Source organism: Capra hircus, chromosome 24 (genome assembly GCF_001704415.2).
Source record: "Capra hircus breed San Clemente chromosome 24, ASM170441v1, whole genome shotgun sequence".
Classification (NCBI taxonomy): Eukaryota; Metazoa; Chordata; class Mammalia; order Artiodactyla; family Bovidae; genus Capra; species Capra hircus.
In genome coordinates this window covers 56,196,805-56,224,576 of record NC_030831.1, presented here as the reverse complement: position 1 = coordinate 56,224,576, position 27,772 = coordinate 56,196,805, and the positions used below count along the sequence as shown (strand labels likewise).

The 27,772-nt window shown below is 42.0% G+C and overlaps 1 protein-coding gene across 3 annotated transcripts in view; it reads right to left on the bottom strand.

Annotated features, from left to right (window-relative positions):
* WDR7 (WD repeat domain 7) overlaps window positions 1-27,772 on the bottom strand; it is a 354,279-nt gene extending 326,507 nt beyond the window's left edge. For 2 of the 3 annotated variants that reach the window (XM_018039552.1, XM_018039554.1), the window contains exons 1-4: window positions 27,548-27,772; window positions 6,011-6,182; window positions 2,046-2,152; window positions 222-300 (exon numbers count right to left, since the gene is read on the bottom strand). In XM_018039552.1, the coding sequence (XP_017895041.1) occupies window positions 222-300; window positions 2,046-2,152; window positions 6,011-6,169 (345 nt within the window). In that variant the 5' untranslated portion in view covers window positions 6,170-6,182; window positions 27,548-27,772. The remainder of the gene's footprint in view (window positions 1-221; window positions 301-2,045; window positions 2,153-6,010; window positions 6,183-27,547) is intronic. The other variant, XM_018039553.1, reaches the window with a different exon arrangement.

Genomic DNA, 27,772 nt, shown 5'->3' with positions numbered 1-27,772 from the left:
CTGGCTGACACCTTTCAACACTCGTCTCTGCTCCTTGGTCTTCCTCCCCCACTACACTGTCTTCTGAAGAAGATTTCAACTGCTGCAATTCTAGTCTTCCTGTCCCATTACCCATTCCCACCCATTTTTCACATAAAAATAGAGACTCAGTGTTTAAAAAAAAATACTTTTTAAACTGACCACGGGTGCTGAGTTGGCCGGTTGCAGAAATCAATACCAACCTGTATGCCAGTATGTGTGCAAGCTAATTTTGTAAATTCAATACATCTGCCATCATTCACGTCCCAGAGGCACATCTCCCTATAAAACAAAATAATCGCTGACTTTAAATCTGAGTTTTAAAAGCATGGTTCAACTTTGTCACGGTAGTTTAAAATTAAGCTTCCATTAAAATGTACATATTTCAGAAAAAGCAGCATATAGTCATTATCACTGTTCACCAAAACTTCTGACCCTCCCAGCCACCGCCTTAAATTCCCCTCCAGCCTACCCACCCTTGCCCTGATCCACATTCTTTCTGGACACAAGGGAGGACTACACTTCCTGGTTCCCTGTCAGTTGGTGGAGTCTTAGGAGTGGTTCTGGCCAGAACTGGTAGGAGGCCCTCCCAAACTCCCCTCCTCTACCTCTGTGCCAGAGTGGCTGCTCTCTCACCCTCAAGCTCAGAGTGAGGATAATAATGAAGCAGAGCACAGGCCTAAGTGATAGATAAAAGGGCAGGTGACAAAAACTAGAACTAAATGTTTAATTTAAACCATTCCAATTTTCCACTGATTATCAACATAGCTAGAAAATTTAGCACTGCAAAACACAAAACTTAAGGTCAACTGATTTCCAAATCTTTGCAAATTAAAAACAATATTCCAGTTTTGATTCCACATTTGCTGCAGAAGTTTTACTGTAGTTCATGGGGTCCCAAAGAGTCAGACATGACTGAGCAACTGAACTGACTGACCAAAAGAAAAAAGCTTTATCTCAAACTAAAGAGACAGCATTCAAAATTAGAAATGTCAATATGCCTTGTCCTTCAAAGAAATAAACTGAAGATTTATTTCACAGAGGCGAACATTAATAAAATGCAGTGATCGTGATGCTTATTATTAGGGTATTCCTTAAGATGCCATAGGGCTTCCCTGACAGCTCAGTTGGTAAAGAATCCACCTGCAATGCAGGAGACCTAGGTTCGATCCCTGGGTTGGGAAGATCCCCTGGAAAAGGTGAAGAATACTCCAGTATTCTGGCCTGGAGAATTCCATGGACAGTCCATGGGGTTGCAAAGAGTCGGACACAACTGAACAACTTTCACTTTCCTATATCCCATGTGGTATAAACTTTTCAATGGAAACTCACCTATCTGTTTAGAATATGCATTCTAATATGAATTTACCTGATACTGCTTCTCAGTTACACAAGGTTCTTTTCAAATTCATAAATTATAGAGAGTTGAAGGGACAATTTCTTAAAACACTCTCTTCCCGTTCCGCGACGCTCTTCAGTAACGTATTTCATAAACACACAATTTTCTAAACACCCCAAAAGTTCTTATTCCCCCCATTCTAGGCCCTTCACCTGCTGTCCAATGACCCACCTTTCCAAAAGCAAGCTCTGAGACTTAGGAATGGATATAGCTATGTTAGCGTATTGACATACATTGATATAACTGATCAAACTTTTGTATGACTTCATCTTCCAAATTTATGCTAACCTAGCATCACTGAGGTTTCTTAAAACTCTCAAAGTTGTATGCCAACTCAGTAAAAATGCCATGGGGATTAACGACCATACTTTAACTTTTACGGTATTCTGAGTTTCTCAAAAGCAGGGCAGAGACATAACCATAAATTATAATAAAAGTACTATAAAAATCATTAATAAAGATAAAATTCATTTTGAAAACCATATTTCAAATAGCTTTATGTTGAGACAACTGAGACATTTATTTAAAAGATACCCAAAAAATAAAATAAAATTCCCTACTTATCAATACACTGGTATTATTTGCATTAAAGACTTAAGAGGAGAAAAGTGAATAAGAAAATACTTACCCACTCTCAGATGCGCTCACAATATACTGTTTGTCACTAGACGCACAAGCTTTAGACAAACAGGTGATTGATGCTGTGTGACCAAACAACAGAGCTCGAGGATTGACCTAGAAATACACAATATGTTTTCTAAAGTAGTCGTTCTTAGGAATCTTGTTAAATATTCAGCATAAATGTACAGATAGAGATTTGAGAAGAACTGCTCAGGACACCAAAAACCAACAGCAGCGAAACAGTGACTCCCACCAGTTCAGTGCTCACCACTACCCCACCAATGGTTCTGAAGTCGAAAGCGGAACACCAAGAGGTGACATTACTTGCCCAGTATACAGAGAGGTTTACTGCCAAGGTTTAAAGCGGGCAGTGTTTAGCACAGAGCTCTACTACACAGAGAAATCAGGTTAAGACTGAATTAGCATATAAAATAATTTCCCCTCACTTATTTTTAAAAATAATACTTTCCATGATCTGAAAGCACATTTAGAGCCTCTAGACTGACATCCCAAACACAAAAAATAGAGAACAGGTACCCTACCAAAAGCTGGTATCAACGTTAACTATCAGGAACTAATAACGATCTGCACAGACTAATGATTTACTGCCATAGTGCCTTTGAAAGGATGGCTTAATACCCACTATTCTAAAATAGTCTGGCAATCAGCCTCCAAATTCATCTACTTTGTACCAAACAGCATGCTATTATTTTAGGTGATGTCAGGGCTTTAAGTAATTTCAGGATATATTTCTTAACATTTTATACATATACAATATTTATAACATATGTACCAGATATAAAAAACATCTAACCACATAGTCAATACCCAGCTTAGGAAAAGAGAATGATTAATACCTTTCATGCTATCAGTTTTGGAATCAAAATCACCTTAGTCGTATTTTGCATAATTATAATTGAAAGAAAAATACCATCATTGTTTATGGTTAGAACACACCTAGCATGTTTTCTCATATAACCAACCCCATTTCCAAAGAGAGATTTCATATTCCTCCACTGGAAAAAAAATGCTTTTGGTCAATTCTTTAATTTTTCCCTAGAAAATCAAATTTACCAATGGTTAGTTTTATTTTCAATGTACATGGCCTTGCTAGAAAATTCCATTTTCAGTCATAATAGAGTAACTAGAACTGACTGTACTCTCACCAAAACCTAGAAAGATGAACAAAAATAACTGAATGAAAAAAAGCACATAATCATCTCATGGGGCAATAAGAACATTTGACAAAATTCAATTTCCTTTCCTGATTAAAAACTCTCAACAAATTGTGTGTAGAAGGAATGTACCCCAACATAATAAAGGCCATATGGAACAAGCCCATGTAGAAAACACTAAAAGCCTTTCTCTAAGATCAAGAACAAGACAAGGATGATTACTCTTGGCATTTCAATTCAACATAATAGAGGTCTTAGCCAGAGTAGTTCGGAGAAGGCAATGGCACCCCACTCCAGTACTCTTGCCTGGAAAATCCCATGGATTGAGGAGCCTGGTGGGCTGCAGTCCATGGGGTCGCGATGAGTCGGACACGACTGAGAGACTTCACTTTCACTTTTCACTTTTATGCATTGGAGAAGGAAATGGCAGCCCACTCCAGTGTTCTTGCCTGGAGAATCCCAGGGACAGGGGAGCCTGGTGGGCTGCCGTCTACGGGGTCGCACAGAGTCGGACACGACTGAAGCGACTTAGCAGTAGCAGCAGCCAGAGCAATTGGGCAACAAATAATAAATAAAGCAACCAAGTTAAAAATGAAGAAGTAATGTTTTCTCTGCAGATGACATGATCTTATATGTAGAAAATCCTAAAGCCTCAACCCAAAGACTGTTAAAACTAATGAAGAAATTAAGCAAAGTTGCAGGATACAAAATAAACATCCAAAAATCTGTTGTTTCTATAACAGCAAGTTATCAGAGAAATTATGCAATCCTACTTACCATGGCATCAAAAAGAATAAATTACTTAGAAATAAATTAAAAAAAAAAAAAAGAAATAAATTTAACCAAGGAGGTGAAACACCTGAATTCCAAAAATTATATAAGACACTAATGAAAGAAATGGAAAAATAAATAAGTGGAAAGATACCCCACATTCTTGGGTTGGAAGAATTAATGTTGTTAAAAGGTCCATACTACTCAAAGCAATCTGCAGAGTCAATGCAGTCCTATCAAAATTCCAATGGTATTTTTCACAGAAATAGAAAAAACCTTGATGAAATTTGTGTAGAACCATAGAAGACACCAAATGGCCAAAGCAGTTTTGAGAAGAAGCAAACTTGGAGGCTTCACACAATGAGCACCAACGTAATTAGAGGAAAAGTAAAAATGTGGCATTTCTATTTTTATCTCACCATATTCCATAAAAATTTGTCACATTTATTAACTAAGAAACATTTCATATATAACTAGTGCAGAGATATATAAGATAATCTGTTCAACTGATCAAAAAACAATCCATCCTCAAAGACCATAGTTCAAAAGTGACAGTTATCAAGTTATCAGTGGCAAGGAGTGATGTTTAGAATTAGAAGACGTGATGAGACAGTTCTTAAGACTAAACACCAACACTAAGGCCCCAGTCTGGGACCTTGAGGCCACTAGTTCTATAGTCAGACATCATTCCACACGCCTTTCTTTTTTCTTTTAATTAAGTTTTTTGTTTTTTCCTTTCTATTACCTGAGATGCTATAATTATTCATTAAATAAATCCTTACCATGTACAAGCACTGTGATAACCGCTTAATATAACTTCCCTCACAGAATCCTTACCGAAACCTTGTGTGGTTGACCCTATTTTAAACATGATGAGACGAAGGCCTGAGACAGGTAAGTAAATTGCCTGAAGTCACACAGCTAGACACTAGAGTAGCCAAGATTCAAGCCAACTTTGTTTGCCTGCAACGCTGAGCCTTTACCATAACGTTTCACTTCTTTCATTAGTGCCATGTATTATAAAATTCCCTGCAATTATAGTTTTATTCTCCAAAATTATAGCTCTACAGGTAGTGGAAGCAATAACACTTTGTACAGGAGACAATACCTTCATTAACAGGCTCCCTCCTTTACTCTTATCTCCCTCTCTCTAAGTACGCATGAAATACTACTTCTGCAATTTCTGACATTTTATTTTTTATTTTTTGCCACACCACACAGTATGTGGTATCCCAGTTCCCCGACCGGGGATTGACTCCGAGCCCCCTGCAGTGGAAGCACAGATTCTTAACCACTGAACTACCTAGCTGGCTGAGATGATGAACATGTTCTAAAACTGACTGTGGTAAGAGCTGCACAACTCTGTGAACAGAGTAAAAAATCATTACATTGTACACTCTGAAGGGTGAGTTGTATGATGCAAACTTTATCTCAATAAAGCTGTTAAAAAGTTTTTTACTTAAAAAAGCAACTTTTTTGCCTCTACGTTCCATGACAACTATCACCCCATCTTCTCTGTTCCTCCTTACAGAAAAATTCCTGGGGAAGTTGTCAGAGATTGGAGATTACAATATGGAAAAAGAGCATCTGTCCACAGACAGTGCCCAGAAGCAGAGCACACAGCAGTAAAGAATGGCAAAAAAAAATCACACACTGATTTTTAAAATAAAGGCAAAAAAAGTACGTTTTGTACATTTTTACAAAGTTTTTCTCTCTTCAAGACGCTGATCTCAGAAGGCTCAAAACTGTTATTTAGTATCTTTTTGGAAACCTCCTTCAATATGGTTAGAAATTTCCTGAAAATATCTTAAATGTAACATAATAAGCCAGGTAGGATAGCTATTATAATTGGAAATCAAGCCCAAAACCAGCAGAAGTCAGCTCTGATGAGTAATGCTGATCATCATTCTGAACACAAAATGTATCTCATAGAAAATACAGAGGTAAAATTATTCTGGAACTGTGTTATTTTTTGTTAAGTAGCTTTTTGCATGCAAAAAGTACAATTGGCATTTCAAACACTCACGTCCAAGTCCACGGAGAGGTCCCAGAGGCATATCTGCCCGTCGTGGCAGCCGGTCGCGACTGTGGCCCCATCATCCGTCAGCAGCACAGCTGAGATGCAGTGTGTCGGGGCTCTGCGGCCCCACAGGACGATGGGCAGCACGAGGCTGTTTCCTGCCATCCTGCCGGCAAACCTGGGGATGCGGCGAGAGCAACGTTAAATGCAACGGTATCCCATGATTGACTTGATTTTTAAGTGGCAACAAAAGATATGTGTATAACCTAGACACTGTAGAATCTAAGACTGTCCTAGGAACTTTTCAGAAACACTTCAAGGAATAGCCATTTTCTATGAAAGAAACTAGTTTAATATCTATGGTCTCATTGCTGGTTGCTTTTAGCAAAAGTCTTTTCTTTAATCCACTACTTATACTCTTTAAACTAATAAAAACTAAAACAAAAATCCACTCCCTGGAAAGAAAATGAGGCAAGTAAAAAATTATGAATGACATTTACCAAATGCAATCTATATACACTGCATCTTTTATTTTTCGTTCCAATTAATGGGTTTTATGCTATAGTGTTGGAGAAGACTCTTGAGAGTGCCTTGGACTACAAGGAAATCAAACCACTCAATCCTAAAGGAAATCAATCCTGAATATCCATTAGAAGGACTGATGCTGAAGCTGAAACTCCAATACTTTGGCCCCCTGATGTGAAGAGCCAACTCATTAGAAAAGACCCTGATGCTGGGAAAGATTGAAGGCAGGAAGAGAAGGGGACAGCAGAGGATGAGATGGTTGGATGGCATCACCGACTCAATGAACATGAGTTTGAGCAAACTCTGGGAGACCATTAAGGACAAGGAAGCCTGACGTGCTGCAGTCCATGAAGTCACAAAGAGTCGGACACAACTTAGCGACTCAACAACAAAATGGCTTTCATCAATTTGTTTCTCCCCAAACTTCATCTGTTTGCTACAACAAGTAAAAGGTACTCATTTGAGGGAAAAATCCCAACTTCCTTTCTTATTTATAAAATCCTTTATGTACCAGCAGTTCATAGACTACCATGACATTAACAATTATTTCCATATTCCTATTTAACATTAGTAAATGAAACAAAGCACTGAGCCAGTTTTAAAAAATTGGGTACAACATGCTACTGGCTGAATAACATATCCACCAGTGACTTTCTCAAAAAGAGAATCTGGAAGGAGTTCACTTCTCCATGGTGACGACATTCATTTTTAAGATGTATCACCAAAGATTTCTCTCAACTAAATAAGCTCACAGCAAGTAACACAACATGGTGAGATCAAGAAAGAACACCGGGGACTTGCCTGGCAGCCCATCGTCAGGACTTCACACTTACACTCCAGGGGACAGAGGTTCAGTCCGCAGCTGGGGAACAAAGATCCCACACGCCATGTGATGTGGCCAAAAAGTGAAAAAGAAAGAAAGAACACGACTTCTCTCGATAGGTGAGGACTCCTATTCAATGCATCTACCTAGCTTGAAGAGAACGCAAATACACAGATTCAGGACTAAGGAATATGTGTGTGACAGGGAGCTGTATCTGTTCTGGTGCAACAGGAAGGAACGTTCTGGTGTTCAAGTGACGAGGAGCTCAAAGAAACCTGGAAGAAGAATGCATTTCACAGCCCTTAAAATAAGAGAAAACAACTGCCCGTAACATGGCAAAGGTATCACTGTATCCTTTCCAGAAAATCCTAGTACATCATCTTATCTGCTATAATAACTGTTCATCTAAGGAATCAGGCAAGACCTGTCCAATCAACCTGGGGGAGAAGGGGAACCAGAATTCAAAATTCAGTGTTGTATTTCCAAGGACATGAGTGAGACTGAAGAAACTAACTTGTCCTGACCCCCAGATATATATACCCTGCCAAAGGACCTTAAATTATACACAATCCTGGATCTAAACAGCAAGTGTCTACTGGGTGAAATATTTAAAAGTTGAAAAGTCATAAAAGAATACCTGAAATAAAGCTGTAGTGAGAGGTCACAATCACTAACTGATACTGATCTGTCTTACTCCTGGGATTAGGGTGGTCCCAGCAACATACAGAAGAAACAGAAATAATTTCCACACAAATAATAATCAAAGGACCTGGTGTCAGACTGGAAGATGGTATTAAAAGAACAGGAGAATAAGAGTCCAGATCTTGTCTAGAGTGGGGGTGGGGGGGGTGGGGGGGGTGACAGAAAGTCTTATAGGCCTCAAGTGGAGAAATAGATTTGTGTTCCTGAGTCTCAGAACAGACTTGATAGAAAAGCCTCCTAGATAAAGAAGGTATTAAATCAGAGCTGGAGGCAGACTGTAGGGAAATGGGTTTTGAGAACATTCAAAAGTTGGAGGCAGAGAAAACCGTCAAGTTACATTTGGGTGTTGGCTCTGCCATCTCTCCTCAGACAAGGAGACAGCCTTGCTAAGATGCTATGTGTCAGGAGAGCTCAAGGATATTTTTAAAATAGGGGAGCTCATCCTTTACAAACACTCCTTTAACTCTAGACTAGACTTTCAGTTAGCTAGGAAAAACAAACTGCCTACTTGTATAAGGCCATGGTTTTTTGAGTTACACATAAACATCTGATCTCTCTCACTGCACACGCAAATACACTGCACCTTCAGAGTGTGTGAGAATAAAACCCATGGCATAAAGGAGGAGGCAAGAAGGATGACAAGAAATTACTGTGAGGAGAAAGCTTAGGTCTCTACAAGCAAGGGGAGGGGGACTTTGTTGGGGGTGAGAGAGAACAGGGAGACAAATACCACCGTCACCCTGCGAGTGGGGGCCAGGCCCCTCCACACACTGGCAGAAGGTAATGAAAATTCATCACTAGTCAGCCAACATGTGAAGGATGAATGTGCCTTAGCTGGCTTGGGGTGGGACACGGCAAAATGTCTATATATTTAATTTTTATACAAGCCCAATCTATAAAAGTTAGTCCTGCCTAACTTCTAAGAGAATTCAAGAAATTTATACCCCCACAAAACACAGTGATACTTCCTTCCAGCTCTAAAATGTGTTAGCTCTTATAGTCAAGATTCCTTTAGATAGCCTAGGTCCTCTTAATTTCTCTACACATTTCAAAATTAGATTGTAAATTTCTTCAGAAAAGCTTGCTGAGATTATGACTGGCGCTGCATCAAATTCATATATCAATTTGGGGAGCACTGACTCTGCTAATGTTGATTAAATATGACTGGTACAAGGGACTTCCCTGGGGGTCCAGTGGTTAAGACTCCGTGCCTCCAATGCAGGGAGCACAGGTTTGATCCCTGGTCAAGGAATTAAGACCCCACATTCCCAAACAAAATTAATCTTCTTAAAAAAGAGGAAATCAAATAATTTTGTGGCTATTTCCTGTAAGATTCTTAATTCATTCTATGACTTTTCTAAGAGAATAACACTTTTCTGCTGGAAAACATAAAGTTATTCTGTCCTTAAAAATGCAAACATATCTACTCACCAGCAAGAAGGAAGAAATAATGTGAGGTACATATAATTAGATGCCACAAACACAAAACTGGACACGTACCTAATAATGTATGAACACATTTTAATTGTAAAACTACATGTATTCTGACTTTACTAGGTATATTAACATGTTCTCCACTGAAACAAATTATTCTCAGATCAGAGATAAAATTAATTTTCCTTAAAAGTTTACAATTCCCTTTAGCAAATACAACAAACACATTCATTCATGACAACTGAAGACTACAAGATTCTAACATGAATTTTTGAATCAGAGAAAAGATACATTACTTTCAGAACTTGTTTTGACCTAAATGTATTTCAATGCATTTAGAATTAGCATATGAAAGAATACTTCAAAAACTATAAATCTGGTTACAGTGTAATAATTAGGCAGCAGAAATTTCTTGAACATTTACTAAGAAAAAAAAATCATTGTAAGTAAATATGTTCTATAATTCAATCACTGGTATTTATTTAATAACCTGGACCTGTTTTTAGAGACTAATTCATTTACTCAAAACTAAGATAAACAGCTTGTGTCTTCCATGGTACTTGTCAGCTGTAACCAAACCAACTGATGTCCAGCGAATTACCTAAAATTCAACATAATCCTCAGTCATTACGCCACAGACATGTGGGCTTTCAACACATTTTTTTTCCTCTCTTCAATTTTCTTTTTGTATAACAAAGTTTTCTGGATCTATTTGGCTCTATATGTCATGTAAGTATATGACTTAGATACATCAAAAGGAAGAAAGAACAGGATGAGAAATGTTTAGTTCATTGTATGACCAAATGATGTGAACATTCTTAATACAAAGAAATATATATCTCAGTCCAGAAAAAATGTAAATCTCTCAAAACATTTTTTTCCCAGCATCTTAAAAATCCAATAAAATAAAAGTGAAAGTAGGAATAGCCACCACAAGTACTTAACGAAATAATGTGAACTGAAGGACAGCGTGGCTTATGAGGACAGAACAGGCAAACACCTCTGAGGACTGACTGAGACAACCACGGAATCCATACCAAGCAAACCTAGTCCCAAGGGACTGATCAGAAGAAAGAGCGGGCAAACAAGGTAGGAGCTAACTATTCAGTTTGGCAAGACACAGGAATCTAAGTCTGAATTTTTTGATTAAACGGCAATGTCAATGCAAAGCTGGATGATGGTTTTCCAGCCATCACCATTCCACTGCTCTCTTCACTGGCAACTTCATCTGCTGCCTGAAGGGGACTGAGTATCAAACTGAGACACTAAGAAAAGTTGTATCAAATCTAACTTAAAATCATATTTAGACATTGGCTATTAAACATAATCTTTTTACTGAAAAGGCTTTAGAGTGAAATAATGGGAGTCCTAGATTCTATCCCTCATCTTGCCACTAACCATGCAGTCTTTGATCACAGCATCTCACTTCTGAGGATTAGCTTTCTCATCAAGAGTATTTATACAATGAATTTTGAATCATCTTTAAGTAAAAAAAAAAATCAAATCATAAAGAGCAGGGGTCTGAGAGATAAAAACCAAGTCATCGCTTTTGCCTACCTAAATTTCATATATTTTTCTGTTTCACCTGATTGCACCTATTTCTCAGTTCTAAGTAGAAATAAAACTGTACTGCAGTCAACAACAGCAACAAAAATAACAGTTGAAAGAACAATGAACTTACGCTCAGAAAAACTATATTCAAATCCTGACTCTTCTATGCAGTCTTGAAGAAGTTACCACTCTAGGCTAGGTCTCAGCGTCCCCATCTGTAAAAGATGGACAATAATATCCTCCTTTCAAAAAGTTGTCAGGGGACACAAACCACACCTTGAAATTTCACTTGAAGAGGTTTTAATCTCAGGCTCTGCAAGCTGCAATCCCCTTGGTGGACCTCTCTTCCCTTAATAGGCAGCAACTTCCCTGGTAGACTCCAGGCTTCCACAGCAAGGGGGGCACAGGTTCAATCCCTGGTCAGGGAACTAAGACCCTGAATGCCATAAATAAGTAAAAATTATTATTTTTTTAAATTTAAACATAAATAAATAAATAGGTACAGAATAGCTTAGGTGCTTACATTTTCCAAATTCAAACTTGATAGGAAAGAAAATTAAACTGTTTTGCATTTTTATTAAAATCTGCCATAAAAGGGAAAGAAGACTACAAGGTTTTGTCTAAACGTAACACCTAGTGCTAGACTCATCTAGGTCCATCACTAACTCCCTCAAAATCACACCACAAACTGATCTCAGAGCTCAGAGGAGCACACAGACCTGATTCCTAAGGAAATAAATGCCCTCCTGTATTCTACGGTGTCTTCATTTATCATGAAATTTCATTTATCAGAAAACTTCATTCTCCAGTCAATCTGGTGAATCTAAACTTTACAAAAACACATTACTCAAAGGTAAGCAGAACTGTAGTATCTATGGATAAAACGATCTGATGTCTGGGCTCTGACATGGGGAGAGGAAGAGAGGGTAAGAGGCATTGGAAAGGATGGAGATGAAATACGATCCTCAGTGTGGTGGGTGGAATGCATCCAGATCTGCCTCGAGGAACAACAGACTTCTTATCCCAGCTGCTAAGACCACAAGGTTGTCTTGGCATTAGTCAGTTGGCTAATGACTGCCCCGGGCCAAAGGGAGACACCTTGCCTGCAACCCACATCCAATGACTGATCAATGCGGACAGTGAAAGTAAAAGTCGCTCAGTCATGTCCGACTCTTTGCAGTCCATGGAATTTTCCAGGCCAGAATACTGGAGTGGGTAGCCTTTCCCTTCTCCAAGCGATCTTCCCAACCCAGGGATCGAACCCAGGTCTCCCCCACCGCAGGCAGACTCTTTACCAACTGAGCCACCAGGGAAACCCAGGAATACTGGAGTGGGTAGCCTATCCCTTCTCCAGCAGATCTTCCCAACCCAAGGATGGACCCGGGGTCTCCCGCATCGCAGCCAGATTCTTTACCAGCTGAACTGTCAGGGAAGCTCAGTTTGGAGATAAACTGTAAAGGCCAGTCCCCCTCACATCAGAATAGTTTGGAGGGGTAATTCCATCTTCTTTTTACCTTCCAGGGTCACCTGATATTCTGCTGGGACTCATTACACCTCAACTCCTCCCTCTGACCAAACCTGCTTCCTTTCCCCAGAATCGGCTCACTAGGAAACTTCAACCATAAAAATAAGTGTTGAAGCTATTTTTAGTACAACAGTCCTCACCATATTGTTCTTACTATTAATATTTTTACATATTTGAAAATTCCTCTAATTGTTAATGGGTTCATAGAAAGAACTTTAGTGTCCATCAGTTGGGGATTAAACAAATTATTAGAGAGTCTTACAATGGAACACTGCTGCATGATAAAAGAAATAATCTCCAAAATATATAGTAAGAGGAAAAGGTGCAGTACAGTATATAAAAGACACTCCTGTTTTGGGTTCTAAAAGGGGAGCTATATATATGTATATACACACACACATATCTATACATATATACATACACACAAATATTTACAAAAATTCTGTAATGGTACCAATTAAAAAAAAATAGTAATGATAACTATACCTCTAAAAAGGAAGAGAAATAAGAGGCTGGACTGAGTGGGAATCCTAATTCTCAAGATAAACCCTACCTTTGGGTATTTCACTGTATTCCAAAAGACAGGTTAATAAATAAATAAACGGCCCACAGACTTCCCTGGGAGTCCAGTGGTTGGGACTCCACGTTTCCCCCTCAGGGGACACAGGCTCGATCCCTGGTCCAGGAACCAGGATCCCACAAGCCGTGTGCCGTGTGTGTGCTCAGTCACTCAGTCGTGTCCGACTCTTGCGACCCCACAGACTGTAGCCTGCCAGGCTCCTCTGTCCAGGGAATTTTTCAGGCAGAAACACTGGAGTGGGTTGCCATTTCCTTCTCCACCACAAGCCGTGTGGTGGAGCCAAAAGAATAAATAAATAAAATAAAACAGACGGCCCTGATTCACCAAGTTCTTTAAGATGCACATACCCACACAAACGTGAGTTTTCAAAAACATTTAACTATAATAAACATTTGACTTTAGCCTATAACCCGTTCCAGGACTAGTTCTTCTCTGTTGTGAGGGACCTATCCCAAAACCCCATGGCTCATGACTCCTGCAATCATGTTTCCACAATATTTTCTATGCACTGGTGCAGAACACTCACCACTGTGTGAAATTATTTGTTTATAAATGCACCCATTCCACTAAAAGCTGTGCCCTTCTAGAGTAAAACCAGATCATTCACTTAAGTCCACCATCTTTATTATTCAATCACTATCAAGCAAATTGCGTTCCACTAGGATATGAGGTGGTTTACCAGCACCCAGAATAGTTACAGACTTTTACTAGTGACTCCCTGGTAGCTCAGTTGGTAAAGAATCTGCCTGCAGCGTAGGAGACCCAGGTTCAGGACAATCCCTAGAGAAGGAAATGGCAAACCACTCTAGTATTTTTGCCTGGAAAACTCCATGGACAGAGGAGTCTGGCAGACAACAGTCCATGAGATCACAAGAGTCAGACAGGATTTAGCGACTAAACCACCAGCACTACTGACCAACTGGGGCTTCCCTGGTGGCTCAGATAGTAAAGTATCTGCCTGCAGTGGGAGACCCAGGTTCGATCCCTGGGTCAGGAAGATGCCCTGGAGAAGGGAATGGCTACCCACTCCATCTTGCCTGGACAGTTCCATGGGCAGAGGAGTATGTATTTGTTGAATGATATATATTTACTTGTTGAATGAATACATATTTATTGAAGGAACAAACGGACAATCACAATAACTAGCATTTATTATTAAGCTTTCACTGTGTGCCAAGCAAGCTATTTCTGAGGAAGAAATATCTTGTCTTTTTAGATTTAGAGGAAATTTAAATCTAAATCAGCAAAAAATTAAATTAGAAGAAAATTTAAATTAGATTTAAATTCTTCCCGGACTCTTTGAAGGATCTTACTCTCTTAATTTGGAGAAGGAAATGGCAACCCGCTCCAGTATTCTTGCCTGGAAAAATCCCATGGACGGAGGAGCCTGGTAGATTATAGACCATGGGGTCACCGAGAGTCAGACACGACTGAGCAACTTCACTCCACTTCACTCCCTTAATTGCCCTCTCACTGACTACCATTTTATCTGTCTTTCAATTAAATTAGCCTTTGTCCTTCAAACATGTTCTAATCTCACTTCTGTCCAAAATACCTCACTTGTTACCAGCCCCTGCATATAAATCTGGTAATCTCTCTCTCCCTCCCTCTCACATTCCTTCTTTCTCCTATTTTCTCTCTCTTTCTCTCACTGTAATGACAACACATTGAAACCCCCTGGACTTTAACACAAGTTTCCATTTCCTTACTACCCACTGCCTCATGTAGTAGAGATTGTATCTTCAAATAGACTTAATCTAAGGACACTTAAGATCTCCCGCTACACAGAGGTCAACAGTTTTGATATGTTCTTCCTCCAGGGAATAACTCTCCAGAACTGCAGAGAGAAGCAAGGTCCCAGGAGAGAAGTTTGGAAACTGGATGCTTGGACATCCTTAGACTGTGGATTCCTACTTTCCTAACCGTCTTACTCAGCCCTTACGTGATATTCAGTCTCCTATAGCTACTCGCTTGACACAGCTGATCACTTGCTAATCCTTGACTCTCCTCTCTTGGGTTTCCAGTACAGTGTACTCTCCAGTTATCTTCTTCCTATTTCTTCAGCTTTCTCCTGCTTAGCTCTGTAAAGGCCTAACAAACCCCAAGAAAAACTCAAGACAAAGAGAAAAAATCTTTCATCCCTTTTTTCACTAGATTTGGAGGGTTTTTTTTTTTTTCTTTTCCTTTCACTCAACAGTTTGTAGGATCTCAGTTCCTCATCAGGGATTGAACCCAGGCAATGGCAATGAAAGCCTAGAATCCTAATGACGAGGCCACCAGGAAACTCCCAAAGGAATATTTTCAAATTTGACTGTTCTTTTAATAAAAGGCTTAACATGTAATCTACTTTCCCCCTTGTGATTCTCCCCAATTTTTTATTAAAAAAATGTTAAATATACAGAAAGTTCAAAAATAGTATAAAGATCACTAAACAAATAGATATTATTTACTAATATTAGCAAATAAACCACTCAAGTTTGACACACTGCACTTGATTGTGATGCCTCCTTGCTCTTTAATTCTAGAACAGGTGTCACTTCATTTTTCATACTGACTTTCATGCTTCATTCTAACTTTAAAAAACAAAACCAACTGCTTGAAGAATGTTCCACATTTCGGATCTAATTGTACTTATGATGTCATTTATCATGCATTCATCTGTCTCCTGCTTTTCCTATAAACTGGAAGTCGGATCTAAAGGCATCAGCAGGCTCAAGTGAAATGTTCCGGGCAAGTGTCCCTCACACTGCGTCATCAACGGGAGGCACGTGACATCACGCTGTCCCATTGTCGGTGATGCCACCGTGACCACTTCACTAAGGCAGTGACTGCCCGCTAGCTCCACCATGACTCTTTTCTCCCTTTAAAACTATGAATAACCTAGGGAGGGACACTCTGGTAAGACCATCCTGTTGTGCAAAATCTCATGGGATACTGGTATTCCAGATGACTTCTAAAAGCTACGAGAGTCAAGATTATATAGAAAACTCTGGTATCAGGGCAGTGTTTGTCTCTCTACACTGCTTTGCTAATGCTCAAATGCTAGAGCGAGACACACGTCCAGCCCAGGAACATAGGCGTCTTCATAGGAGAGTTAACGCTGCCTCAGTCTGTTTGCTTCCTGCCCCAGGCAGGCCCTCTGAGGCCTGCAGACAAAAACAAACTCAAATTCTCTCTCTTGAGAATGGGCACACACACATGAACAAGAGCAGGCAGGCCGCCACCTATCAACAGGGATAATGAAAAGCAGAGACTACAGGCTAAGTAACTGACCATACTCACCACCAAGGCAATGACTGAAGAAAAGATTCTTTAAAGGTTTGTTCAAATTCACAGAACATCCCTACATCATTTGTCAGAAAAATGTGTTCAACTCAAATTCACGGTGTGATGAAGGTAGTAGGCACTATGATTATGAATTTTCTTTGTGCTTGTTTTGTGCTTTTGTGGTCAATTCACTGAAGACTTAGAAAAACCTGAATCAGATGATGAATACTTTATTATAATGCAATGAGACAGCTAGGTTGTAAAATGCACTGAAGGAATCACTGAGCTGCCTCCTCAGAATTAGAGTCAGCGAGGGACTTCACCTTCTGAACACTAAGCTGGTCGCTAAGTTGCCAAGATTATACTTTCTTATTTGAGTGGAAAGAAATCTGCTTCCAGGGAACTTGACACTTCAGGAAGGCTTTGCTAAAGGAAGTTCCAGGATCCTGTTTCAAAAGAACATGTGGAATGAGCAGATGGTAACAGAAGACTCCACTTGTTTCTCATTGCAAAGACGGCCCTGAGCATGTGAGAGCTGGGCTTTGAAGAACTGTAGACTATCTGGTCAAAAATACATCCCAATTTTAAAAATGATTCACAGACTTCGAGGCCTATGAATCACGTTTTAAATTTCTGCAGCTTCTTATGCTCTACCCATCGCCAAACTGCCTGTTTCAAGAGTTACTGATTAGGCAAAAGCAAGCAACGCCCAGCAAGCCCCTACATCTTCGGGAAAACAGAGCTCTTCTGGTAAAACTGACCTCAGCTCCCTCACCTACTCGACTCTCAACACCATCCCCAATCATTCCTACTTGTTCCCCTCAGAAAGGAAACTGCCATCAAAACCCTGAGCACTGAAGCTTTTCATGGTGTATAGGGTAAAATAACCCAGAAGAAGAAACAAAAGTGCTTCCCCAACCAGAAGATGAACTGCCACAGTATCCTGGGGATCAGTCAGGTCTGCTGAGTACACGTGAAGACTTGAGAGCCACACGGACTAGGGGGGACCCCAGCTCCCCCGTTTACTAACTGCGCATGCTCCGTCGCTCAGTCGTGTCCGCCTCTCTGCGACCCCACGGACCGCAGCCCAGCAGGCTCCTCTGTCCGTGAAATCCTCCAGGCAAGAATACTGGAGTGGGTAGCCATTTCCTTCTCCACTTACTAACTGCAAACCCTGAGGAAACATCGGAATGTCCTCATTTGTAACATCACCCTCCTCCAAATACACAGACAACAACCGCACAACGTTCCACCTGCCACACAAATGTTCTTAGAAAGGTCACCCAAACCTCCCCCTTGCTAAGCCCAAGTCAAGTCCTGATCCTCTTTCCTGCCCTGCCAGCAGCACTCGAACACTTCACACTTCTCCCTCGAAAGTCTTCTCCGCTTGGCGTCCACGTCTTCACACGCTGCTGCTACCGTTAGTCTCCAAGGCGCTAGTTTCCACTTTCCCTCATTTTCTGACCTTTAAACGTGGGAATACTCAGAGCGGAGTCCTTGGACTTCTCTCCTCTGGCAACACGCCCTCCCCGCTTCCCTCAGTGATCTCCCCAAGCCTCACAGTTTTATTTTTAATGTAACTTTATTGATGTACGTATGTACTTTTGGCTGTGCAGGGTCTTCGTGGCTGCACAGACTTCTTCTCTAGCTGTGGTGAGCAGGGGCTATTCTCCAGTTGCGGGGAGAGCTTCTCACTGCGGCGCCTTCTCTTGCTACACAGTGTGGGCCCCAGGGTGCTCGGGCTTCGGGAGCTGCGGAGCACAGGCTCAGGGGCTTAGTTGGTCCACAGCATGTAGGATCTTCCCAGACCAGGGCTCAAACCCGTGTCTCCTGCATTGGCAGGTGGATTCGTTACCCTTGAGCCACCTGGGAAGCCCCAGCCTCGAGACTTCAAATACCAGCTACGCATTGACAATTCCCCAGTTCCCAGCAAGGGGCTCTCCTCTGACTCCACACTCACGAACGCAGCTTCCCATTCAGCACTTCCATCTGGATGGCTAGTAAGCTTCTCAACTCTGACGGGTTCAGAAGTGAGTCTCTGGTCTTCCCCAAACCTGCTCCTCCCACAGTCTTCCCCAGCTTAGCGGACAGCAAGTCATTCTTTGGAGCTCCTTGACCCACTTCAGATCTCTGCTAAAATGTTCTCTGCTTAGTGAGGCCTTTCCTAACCAGTAAAAACCCACCACCCCAACAGTATTTTACTGTACTGCTCCAGAGCCCTTACAATCATTTAACATACCAAATGCTTCACGTACTTATTTCTTGTCTGAATCTGCCGCTGTAGCATAAATTCCATGAAGGTGATTATTTATGTTTCTTTTGTTCTATACTGTATTCCCAGTGCCTAGAATTTCAGCTACATAGGAGGTACCCAAATATTTACTGAATAAATGAACAAAGTAACAAATGAAGACTCTTGAGAGTCCCTTGGACGGCAAGGAGATCCAACCAGTCCATCCTACAGGAAATCAGTCCTGAATAATCACTGGAAGGACTGATGCTGAAGCTGAAACTCCAATACTTTGGCCGCCTGACGCAAAGAACTGACTCATTAGAAAAGACCCTGATACTGGGAATGATTGAAGGCAGGAGGAGAAGGGGACGACAGAGGATGAGATGGTTGGATGGCATCACCGACTCAAAGGACATGAGTCTGAGTAAGCTCCAGGAGCTGGTGATGGGCAGGGAAGCCTGGCGTGCTGCAGTCTATGGGGCCGCAAAGAGTCGGACATGACTGAGTGACTGAACTGAACTGAATGAATGAAACGTGTACCTGGCTTTAAAAAAGTTGAACCCATCAACAAATTAAAATACATCTTGATCTTACATGCTTTGGATTTCAGTTTTTTAATCAATGAATTTTTGTACAATGTCAACAATTAACACGAATCCCCTTAATCAAATCCCCATTAGCATACTAATTGTAGTGGCAGCTACAGGTGGCACCTATATTCTAGCCTCTTTCATTTTATCTGGGACACATACACAATAAGACACGTCTTAGGACCTATGCAGCAAATTAACTAACATGGTTTACCACACTCACTAAGGTATTAAACTTAGTAACTTTAAGTAAAGTTTCTTAAACTTAGTAAACCGGTGCTTCATTAGTGTAAGGTTTTCCTCATGAATGGTGATGTTTATTGTTTGTTCATATTTGAAATGTTTAGAAAAAAGAGCCCATAAGGAAGACAGCCAAATGAAAAACTTGAATATGAGAACAGAAGGTAACTGGCACATTCTATCAATCTGTTATTACTGACCTATATATATTACCTACCAACATTCATAAAGAAATATGTATGTGCCAAACACTAGTAAAATGTCTTCAGGGAGCTTGAAGGGTCATAAGTTACAACTGCTAACTGGATGGGAGACAGTGGTTAAACAACCATGTCTTTCCAGCAGTTTTCCATTCTGCAAGAGCCTACAGAATAACTCTCAATACTTCAGAAAGTTTCTCCATCCTGAACTGACCAGTGCTCTAACATTTCACTGCTCCAACATTTTTTGATGACTACTAACGCAAGCAACTATCAGGCCAAAGAACCTACAATTTCATCAAACATCACCAACACATTTTGGAAAAGATGGCTAATTTTACTTAAATTAATTACTATTTTATGAATTTAGTGTCTATGTTACTTAATACAAAAGAAATAAACATTTCACTTGGACAGAACTTGCTGAATACAGTTATAGTATAAGACTTCTTCCAACATTATCTTTTGTGCTCTTATCAGCAAAGCAGTTTTAAGTATCAGATACAGATCCAGGATTCCCAGGTGGCACAGTGGTAAAGAATCCGCCTGCCGATGCAAGAGACGAGAGAGATTCAGGTTCGATCCCTGGGTCGGGAAGATCCCCTGGAGTAGGAAATGGCAAACCACTCCAGTATTCGTGCCTAGAAAATTTCAATGACAGAGGAGCCTGGTGGGCTGCAGTCCATGGGGTCACAAAAGAGTCAGACACAACTGAGCGCACACAGATCAAAAGCTCTCAGAGGGCTCTGCCCACGATCACGGGCATCCATACATGTAAGGCTGAGGACACTGTGTAAAGTGCAGCAATGAAATGGACAAAATGGGGCGAGAATCTATAAACCTCACTGACCCCACACTCTAATCATTGAGCTTATCTGTTCCAACAAACAAAATAGTTTCACAGAAAAATGTAACAGATAAACCGATAATAAAAATGCTACCGAGGACTTCCCTGGTGGTACAGGGGATGAGAATCCTCCTGCCAATGCCCAGGGTACAGATATGATCACTGGTCTGGGGAGATTCCACATACTGTGGAGCAACTAAGCCCCTTCACTGCAACTACTGAGCCTCTGCTTCAGGGCCCGGAGCCACAACGAATGAACCGCATGCCGCAACTACAGAGGCCCTCAGGCCCCAGCGCCTGCACACTGCAATGCAAAGCAGGGAAGACCCAGCACAGCCAAAAATTAATAGAAAAAAAAAAATGCTACCTAGTTCTAGGCCTACCTCTACAAGTACCAAAATTATTTCAAGATTTTTACTACGAATTTTGATCTCTGTCAAGTAGAACACACACACAAAGGTAAAATATCAATATACGAAATTCAGTAGCGTTTTCTTCTATCAGCAATAATCTACTTTAAATTAGTATATATTCACAATATTTTTTTAAACTACAAAACTTTTCTTTCTGCTCGTTCGTAAATGGAAGACTATGCCATGCTCTTGGATAAGGTGATCTAACGTTATAAAGACATCAATTTTCCCCATAATAGACATACATACAATGCACAGTAAATCAAAATTCTAGGTGTATTGTTTTTTAGAAACTCTATGGTAACCCACTCCAGTATTCTTGCCTAGAGAATCCCAGGGATGGGGAGCCTGGTGGGCTGCCGTCTATGGGGTCGCACAGAGTCGGACACGACTGAAGCGACTCAGCAGCAGCAGCAGCAGCAGCTTCAAAATACATAGAAAAGAATAAAAATCCACAAATAGTCAAGCCAACTTTGAAAATAAAAAAAGAATGGAAAACTTGCCTTATCAGAAATTTAACATCACTAACCATTTGGGAAATATAAATTAAGTTCACAATGAACTATAGTGATAATACCAAATGCCGGCTAGGATGCAAAGAAACTCTGTCTCTCCTACATTGCTGGTGGGAACGTATGGAAGCAGTTTGAAAGAGGTCTTGGTGGTGACAGAATAGTTCTGTAGCTTTTATTATTATTATTATCTATTTACTTGCCTCTGCCAGGTCTTAGCTGCAGCATGTTCCCTGATCAGGGATCAAACTTGGGCTCCCTGCATTAGGAATGTGGAGTCTTAGCTACTGGTCCACCAGGGAAGTCTCCAGTTCTGTATCTTGACCACAGTGGTGGTTACAGGTATCTATCTACACAGCTGATAAAATGGCAAAGCACTACATAAGGCATTGTACCAAGGTCAATTTCTTGGTTTTACTATTTTACTAGAGTTGTATAAAATATAATCATGGAGGAAACTGGGTGGATTTACATGAAATGCAACCAGTGGGGGAAATCAGACCTCTCTGTAGCACTTCTGCAACTTCCTTAATCTATAATTATTTCAACATAAAGCTAAAACAAAATAAATGGAAAGACTTATGTAGGAAAAAAATAATCACACAAAGCCACAGTACTAAAACAGCGTGATATTAGAACATAAGCAAAGAAATGAGAAAAAGGAACAGAACACAGTGTTGAGAGCTTGTATAAGAGCTTAATACACAGCGAGTGTAGCAGGACTTCTCTACGGGGAAAGGAGAGACTGACACTAGGAAGCCTGACACACTATATGGAAAATAAACTGGATCTCTATCTTGTGACATGTCAAAAAACACTCCGGATGGATGCGAGACCTATAAATTTAAAGGAAAACTATAGTTAGTAGTACATAAAATAGGAGAATAACTTTGTGACACAGAGTTGTGGAAAGATTTCTTTAATAAAAAGCACAAAGCATAGGCAAAAAAAAAATTTTATTTTATTATGTCAAATTGAAAATTTCTGTTCAATGAAGGACATTATAAAATAAAGTTGGAGACAAATGACAGAATAGGAACAGAAAAAATATTTAAAGGACTAGAATCGAGGAAGTGGGCTCCCCAGGTGGCTCAGTGGTAAAGAATCCACCTGCCAACGCAGGGAAACACAGGTTTGATCCCTGGTCCGGGAAGACACCCTGGAGAAGGAAATGGCAACCCACTCCAAGATTCTCGTCTAGGAAATCCCACGCCCAGAGAGGTCTGCTGGGCACATCGCAAAAGAGCAGGACACAATTTAGCAAGTGAAACAACAAACAACAATCTAGGAAACACAAGGAGCTTCTGAAGATCAACAAGGAAAAGTGTGAAACCTCAGAATGAAAATGGGTAAAGCATATGCCAAATACATAGCCAGTGGGAGTCTGCTGTGTGGCTCAGGGAACCCAAACAGGGACCCTGGAACAACCTAGAGGCGTAGGATGCGAAGGGAGATGGGAGGGAGGCTCAGGAAAGATGGGACATAGGTATACCTCGGGCTGACTCATGCTGTTGAATGGCAGAAACCAACAAAATTCCGTAAAGCAATTATTCTTCAATTAAAGAATAAATAATTTTTTTAAAAATCGGTAAAGGAATGAACAATTTTACAAAAGGAAAAACCCCAAAAGATAAAATGCTCATAAACAGAGACTCAAACTCATGAGTAATAGTGAAAAGCAATTCAAAATGAGATTCACTTTGTACCCAGAGGTCTGCCGGATAACACTGAGCATCAGTAGGGATACAAGGATACAGAAACTCTCCTGAACTGCCTGCAGGAAGACAGGCCAAGCTCTGGGGACACAATCTGGCAAACCTTCAATAAAATACACAAACACCCTATGATCCAGAAGTCGTATTGCTAGACAGATATCTCAAAGAAAGCATCACAGAGGTCTAAAAGGTACGTTTATCACAGTACTGCCTGAAGTGGCAGGAAAATGAAACCTAGATGGGCGTCCACAAAGAGAGGAGTCCGCGTATTAACTATCAGTTCAGTTCAGTTGCTCAGTCGTGTCCGACTCTTTGCGACCCCATGAATCGCAGCACGCCAGGCCTCCCTGTCCATCACCAGCTCCCGGAGTTCACTCAAACTCACGTCCATCGAGTCCATGATGCCATCCAGCCATCTCATCCTCTGTCGTCCCCTTCTCCTCCTGCCCCCATCCCTCCCAGCATCAGACTCTTTTCCAATGAGTCAACTCTTCGCATGAGGTGGCCAAAGTACTGGAGTTTCGGCTTTAGCCTCATTCCTTCCAAAGAAATCCCAGGGTTGATCTCCTTCAGAATGGACTGGTTGGATCTCCTTGCTGTCCAAGGGACTCTTAAGAGTCTTCTCCAACACCACAGTTCAAAAGCATCTATTCTTTGGCACTCAGCTTTCTTCACAGTCCAACTCTCACATCCATACATGACCACTGGAAAAACCATAGCCTTGACTAGACGGACCTTTGTTGGCAAAGTAATGTCTCTGCTTTTCAATATGCTATCTAGGTTGGTCATAACTTTTCTTCCAAGGAGTAAGCATCTTTTGATTTCATGGCTACAGTCACCATCTGCAGTAACTTTGGAGCCCCCCAAAATAAAGTCTGACACTGTTTCCACATCTATTTCCCATGAAGTGATAGGATCAGATGCCATGATCTTTGTTTTCTGAATGTTGAGCTTTAAGCCAACTTTTTCACTCTCCTCTTTCACTTTCCTCAAGAGGCTTTTTAGTTCCTCTTCACTTTCTGCCATAAGGGTGGTATCATCTGCATATCTCAGGATATTGATATTTCTCCCAACAATAAACTGGAGTGGGCTGCCATTTCCTTCTCCAGGGGATCTTCCCGACCCAGGGATTGAACCCAGGTCACCTGCATTGCAGGCAGATGCTTTAACCTCTGAGCCACCAGGGAAGCCCTAGTATTAACTGTAGGAGATGCAAATTCTGAAATACTCTGCAGCAACTAGAAGCAATAGATGGCAACATAAATAGATCCTTATTTAGTAGATAGTGGGGCTTCCTGGTGGCTCAATGGCAAAAGAATCTGCCTGCCAATGCAGGAGACATTGGTTCCATCCCTGATTCAGGAAGATCCCATATGCTGCAGAGCAACTAAATCCCTGCAACACAACTACTAAGCTTGTGCTCTGGATCCCACACACTCCAACTACTGAGACCCACAAGCCCTGGACCCATGCTCTGCAACTACAGAAGCCACCACAGAGGCCCGAGCACTGAAACTAGAGCAGCACTTCCCCCTACCCGGCCCCCCAACAACTAAGGAGAAGCCTGGGACTTCCCTGGTGGTCCAGCGGTTAAGACTCCGCGCTTCCAATGCAGGGGGCCTGGGTTCTGTTCCTGGTCAGGGAACTAGATCCCACACACTGAAACTAAAAGATCTTGCTCCCGGCAAGGAAGATCCCACGAGCCGCAACTAAGACTCCAGCACAGCCAAATAAAGAAATAAAAATAAATATTTTTTTTGAAAAAAGAAAAGCCCACATGCAGAAACCAAGACTTAGCACAGCCAAAAATAAACGAATAAATCATATTAAAAATAGTAGAGAGCAGGAAGAGAAAAAAATTTAATGAGATCATGCACAATATCATCTCTATAAACTTAAAATGTGGGTGCTCAAAACAACATACACTGAAGAACACATGCCAACAGAAGGATGCATATCATACATGCTGCAATGGCTGCCTGTGGGCTGGTGGGCAACGGAAGGGGGAGGAAATTGGAAGTAAATGACAAAGAATGGGGGGAAAAAGCAAACCAGGAGATATGTAGAACATCCCAGTGATGATCGCTGAATTGAAAACAATTAACCCAACTCTCTGCATTTGAGATCCAAAACAAACCCTAGGACCGACCTCGCATAGAGGACACCACCAAGGCTAAATGTCAGCCCACCTTCTGGTGACAAGCGCAACACCCCGCTCGCTACCTGCAGAGCCTGCCGTGCTCGTCTGCTGCAGATAAACCAGCCACCTCAGTTCCTCTGTTTCAAAACAGAGCTTCTATCTGTTAAAGGAAATCGTAAGATCATAAGCTGTCCTTGAGCCAGGCCGCGTTCCTACTTCTTGCTTCAGAATGTCTGGAGGTAGGGGCTACCTCAGATGTTCAATAACTCACTGAGAACCACCCTAATCAGTGATCTGAGACCTGCAGAACTGAGTCTCAGCTGAGCTGCCTGCGGGGTGAGCACCCAGGCTGGCCACTAGGGCAGAGGCAGCCGTGACAGCCGCTAGAAGGGGTGGTCCTCTCCCCACTTGACTGAAGAGGCTGCGGGAACGGTAGAGAGCTGTCGGGCAGTTAACATTCTCGTGCTGGAATATGAGTCTTGGTCCCAGGAGCTGTGCCTTTTCCCACTTTGCTATACTGTCTAAAATGGCTCTGAGCTAGAATCCAAGTATAAATAAAGGTTGGTATTCCCTTCTATTAAAAAAGAAAAGAAAAGGGTGGGGTGGGGAGGGGGGCTTTCCTAGTGGTGCAGTGGTTAAGAATCCGCTTTGCAATGCAGAGGACACGGGTTCCATCCCAGGTTCGGGAAGACTCCACATGCCTCCGAGCAACTAGGCCTGTGTGCCACCACAACTCATCCCGCGAGGGGCAACTTCTGAAGCCCTCGTGCCCTAGAGCCTTTGCTCCGCAGCAGGAGAAGCTCCTGCGGTGAGAAGCCCGTGCACTGCAACTAGAGAATAAGCCCCGTGCACTGCAACTAGAGAAAGCTTGCACCGTAAGCAAGACCCAGCACAACCAAAACCAAGTTATATAAATAAAATTAAAGAAAAAATGCAGGTGTGGAATCTAACATATGACACAAATGAACTTATCCTTGCAACAGACTCACAGACACAGAGAACAGGCTTGTGACTGCCAAGGGGAAGGGTGGGTGCAGGGGACAAGGATTGGGAGTTTGAGATTAGCAAATGCAGACTAGTATATATTTGTATCACTGAAATCACTGTGCCGTACACGTACACCAGGAACTAACACAACATCGTAAATCAACTATGTTTCAATAAAATACTTAAAAAAAAAAAAAGGAAAATTAACCAGGCATTTAATACGTGTTTATACTGTTCTGTTTGCCCAATTTGAAATAACTAAGATGTTATTTTGGGTGAAATCAAGGTAAGCTTTGATTCTTCGTAATACCAACGGCATTTCAACACTATTTTCACTTTTAAGTGGTCCTCCACCTCCATACTGTCACAAATTGCTTATAAAGAAACAGTGTGTATATTTCAAAACTCAATTTCTCTCATATAACAGGCGATCTTGACATCCTGCCTGTAAAGCCCTAAATGATAAACATATCAAAGAGTCACAGCTTGCCTTTTTTGGCTCATGTCAAATGCTACTGTGAAAGCAAACTGTAGCTCTCACTGAACCCTAAAATCAGATGCATTAACTCCAACGCTTCCTGTGATGCAGCTGCCATAATTTCAAATTCTAGGACATGAGAAACTGACATAGCAAGTGAATCAAAGCACAAAACGGCAGCTTTTGAATCCAAGGTATGGCTAACTCCAAGCACAGAGCTTCAGAACGCTGGGACCCACCAAGTAAGTGGGTGCAGGGGGCAGGTATCCGCTTAGATCAAGTCCTAGGGCAGGGAGACGAGAGCGGGCAGGTGTACTAACAGATGTCTCAGCACCCTAGGCAAGGGCAAACCAAAGAGCATCGGGAAGGGCTGTGTGGACCCCCAAAGCAAACACATTTCCCAAAAGCCCTGTCAAGAACCACCCACCCGTCAACGTCAAGCATCTCGCTCGGTTTAGATTGCCACTGGGGGTGGAGGGGCAAGGTGGTCCCATCCCAAGAGGAGAGCCAGCGTCGGCAGGAGCGCTGTCACTCAGTAGGCCGGGGGGCCCCGACGACCTCCGGCAGGACCCACGCTCCGGGCACTGGCGCCAAGCTGCGGGCCCGAACCTGCTGGCGCCGGCACGGATCAGAGCTTCCAGCGGCGGCGATCGGACGGCGGCCACCGCCGCCAGAGGGAGCGGGGCGGGGACCCCCCGAGCCCCGGCCCCTGAGCCCCACGGCGGGGGCGCAGCGCGCTGGGACACCCCCCCCCCCCGGGAAAGCCCGAGAGCTCCCTCACCTGTCACAGCCTCATCATGTGCCTGGCTATTTCCCGTCCCTCCGGCCAAGAGGACCAGGCGGGGACGTGTCCGGGCAGGACGCCGGGTGGGCAAACCCGGGCGCGGAAACTTCGGACTGGAACCCCAGCCCAGCCTCCGCCTCGCTAGCGCGGCTGCGAGGCACCCGTTGCCGCCTCCACCGCCGCCGCCGCCGCCGCCGCCGCCGCCGCTGCAGCAAATCAGCT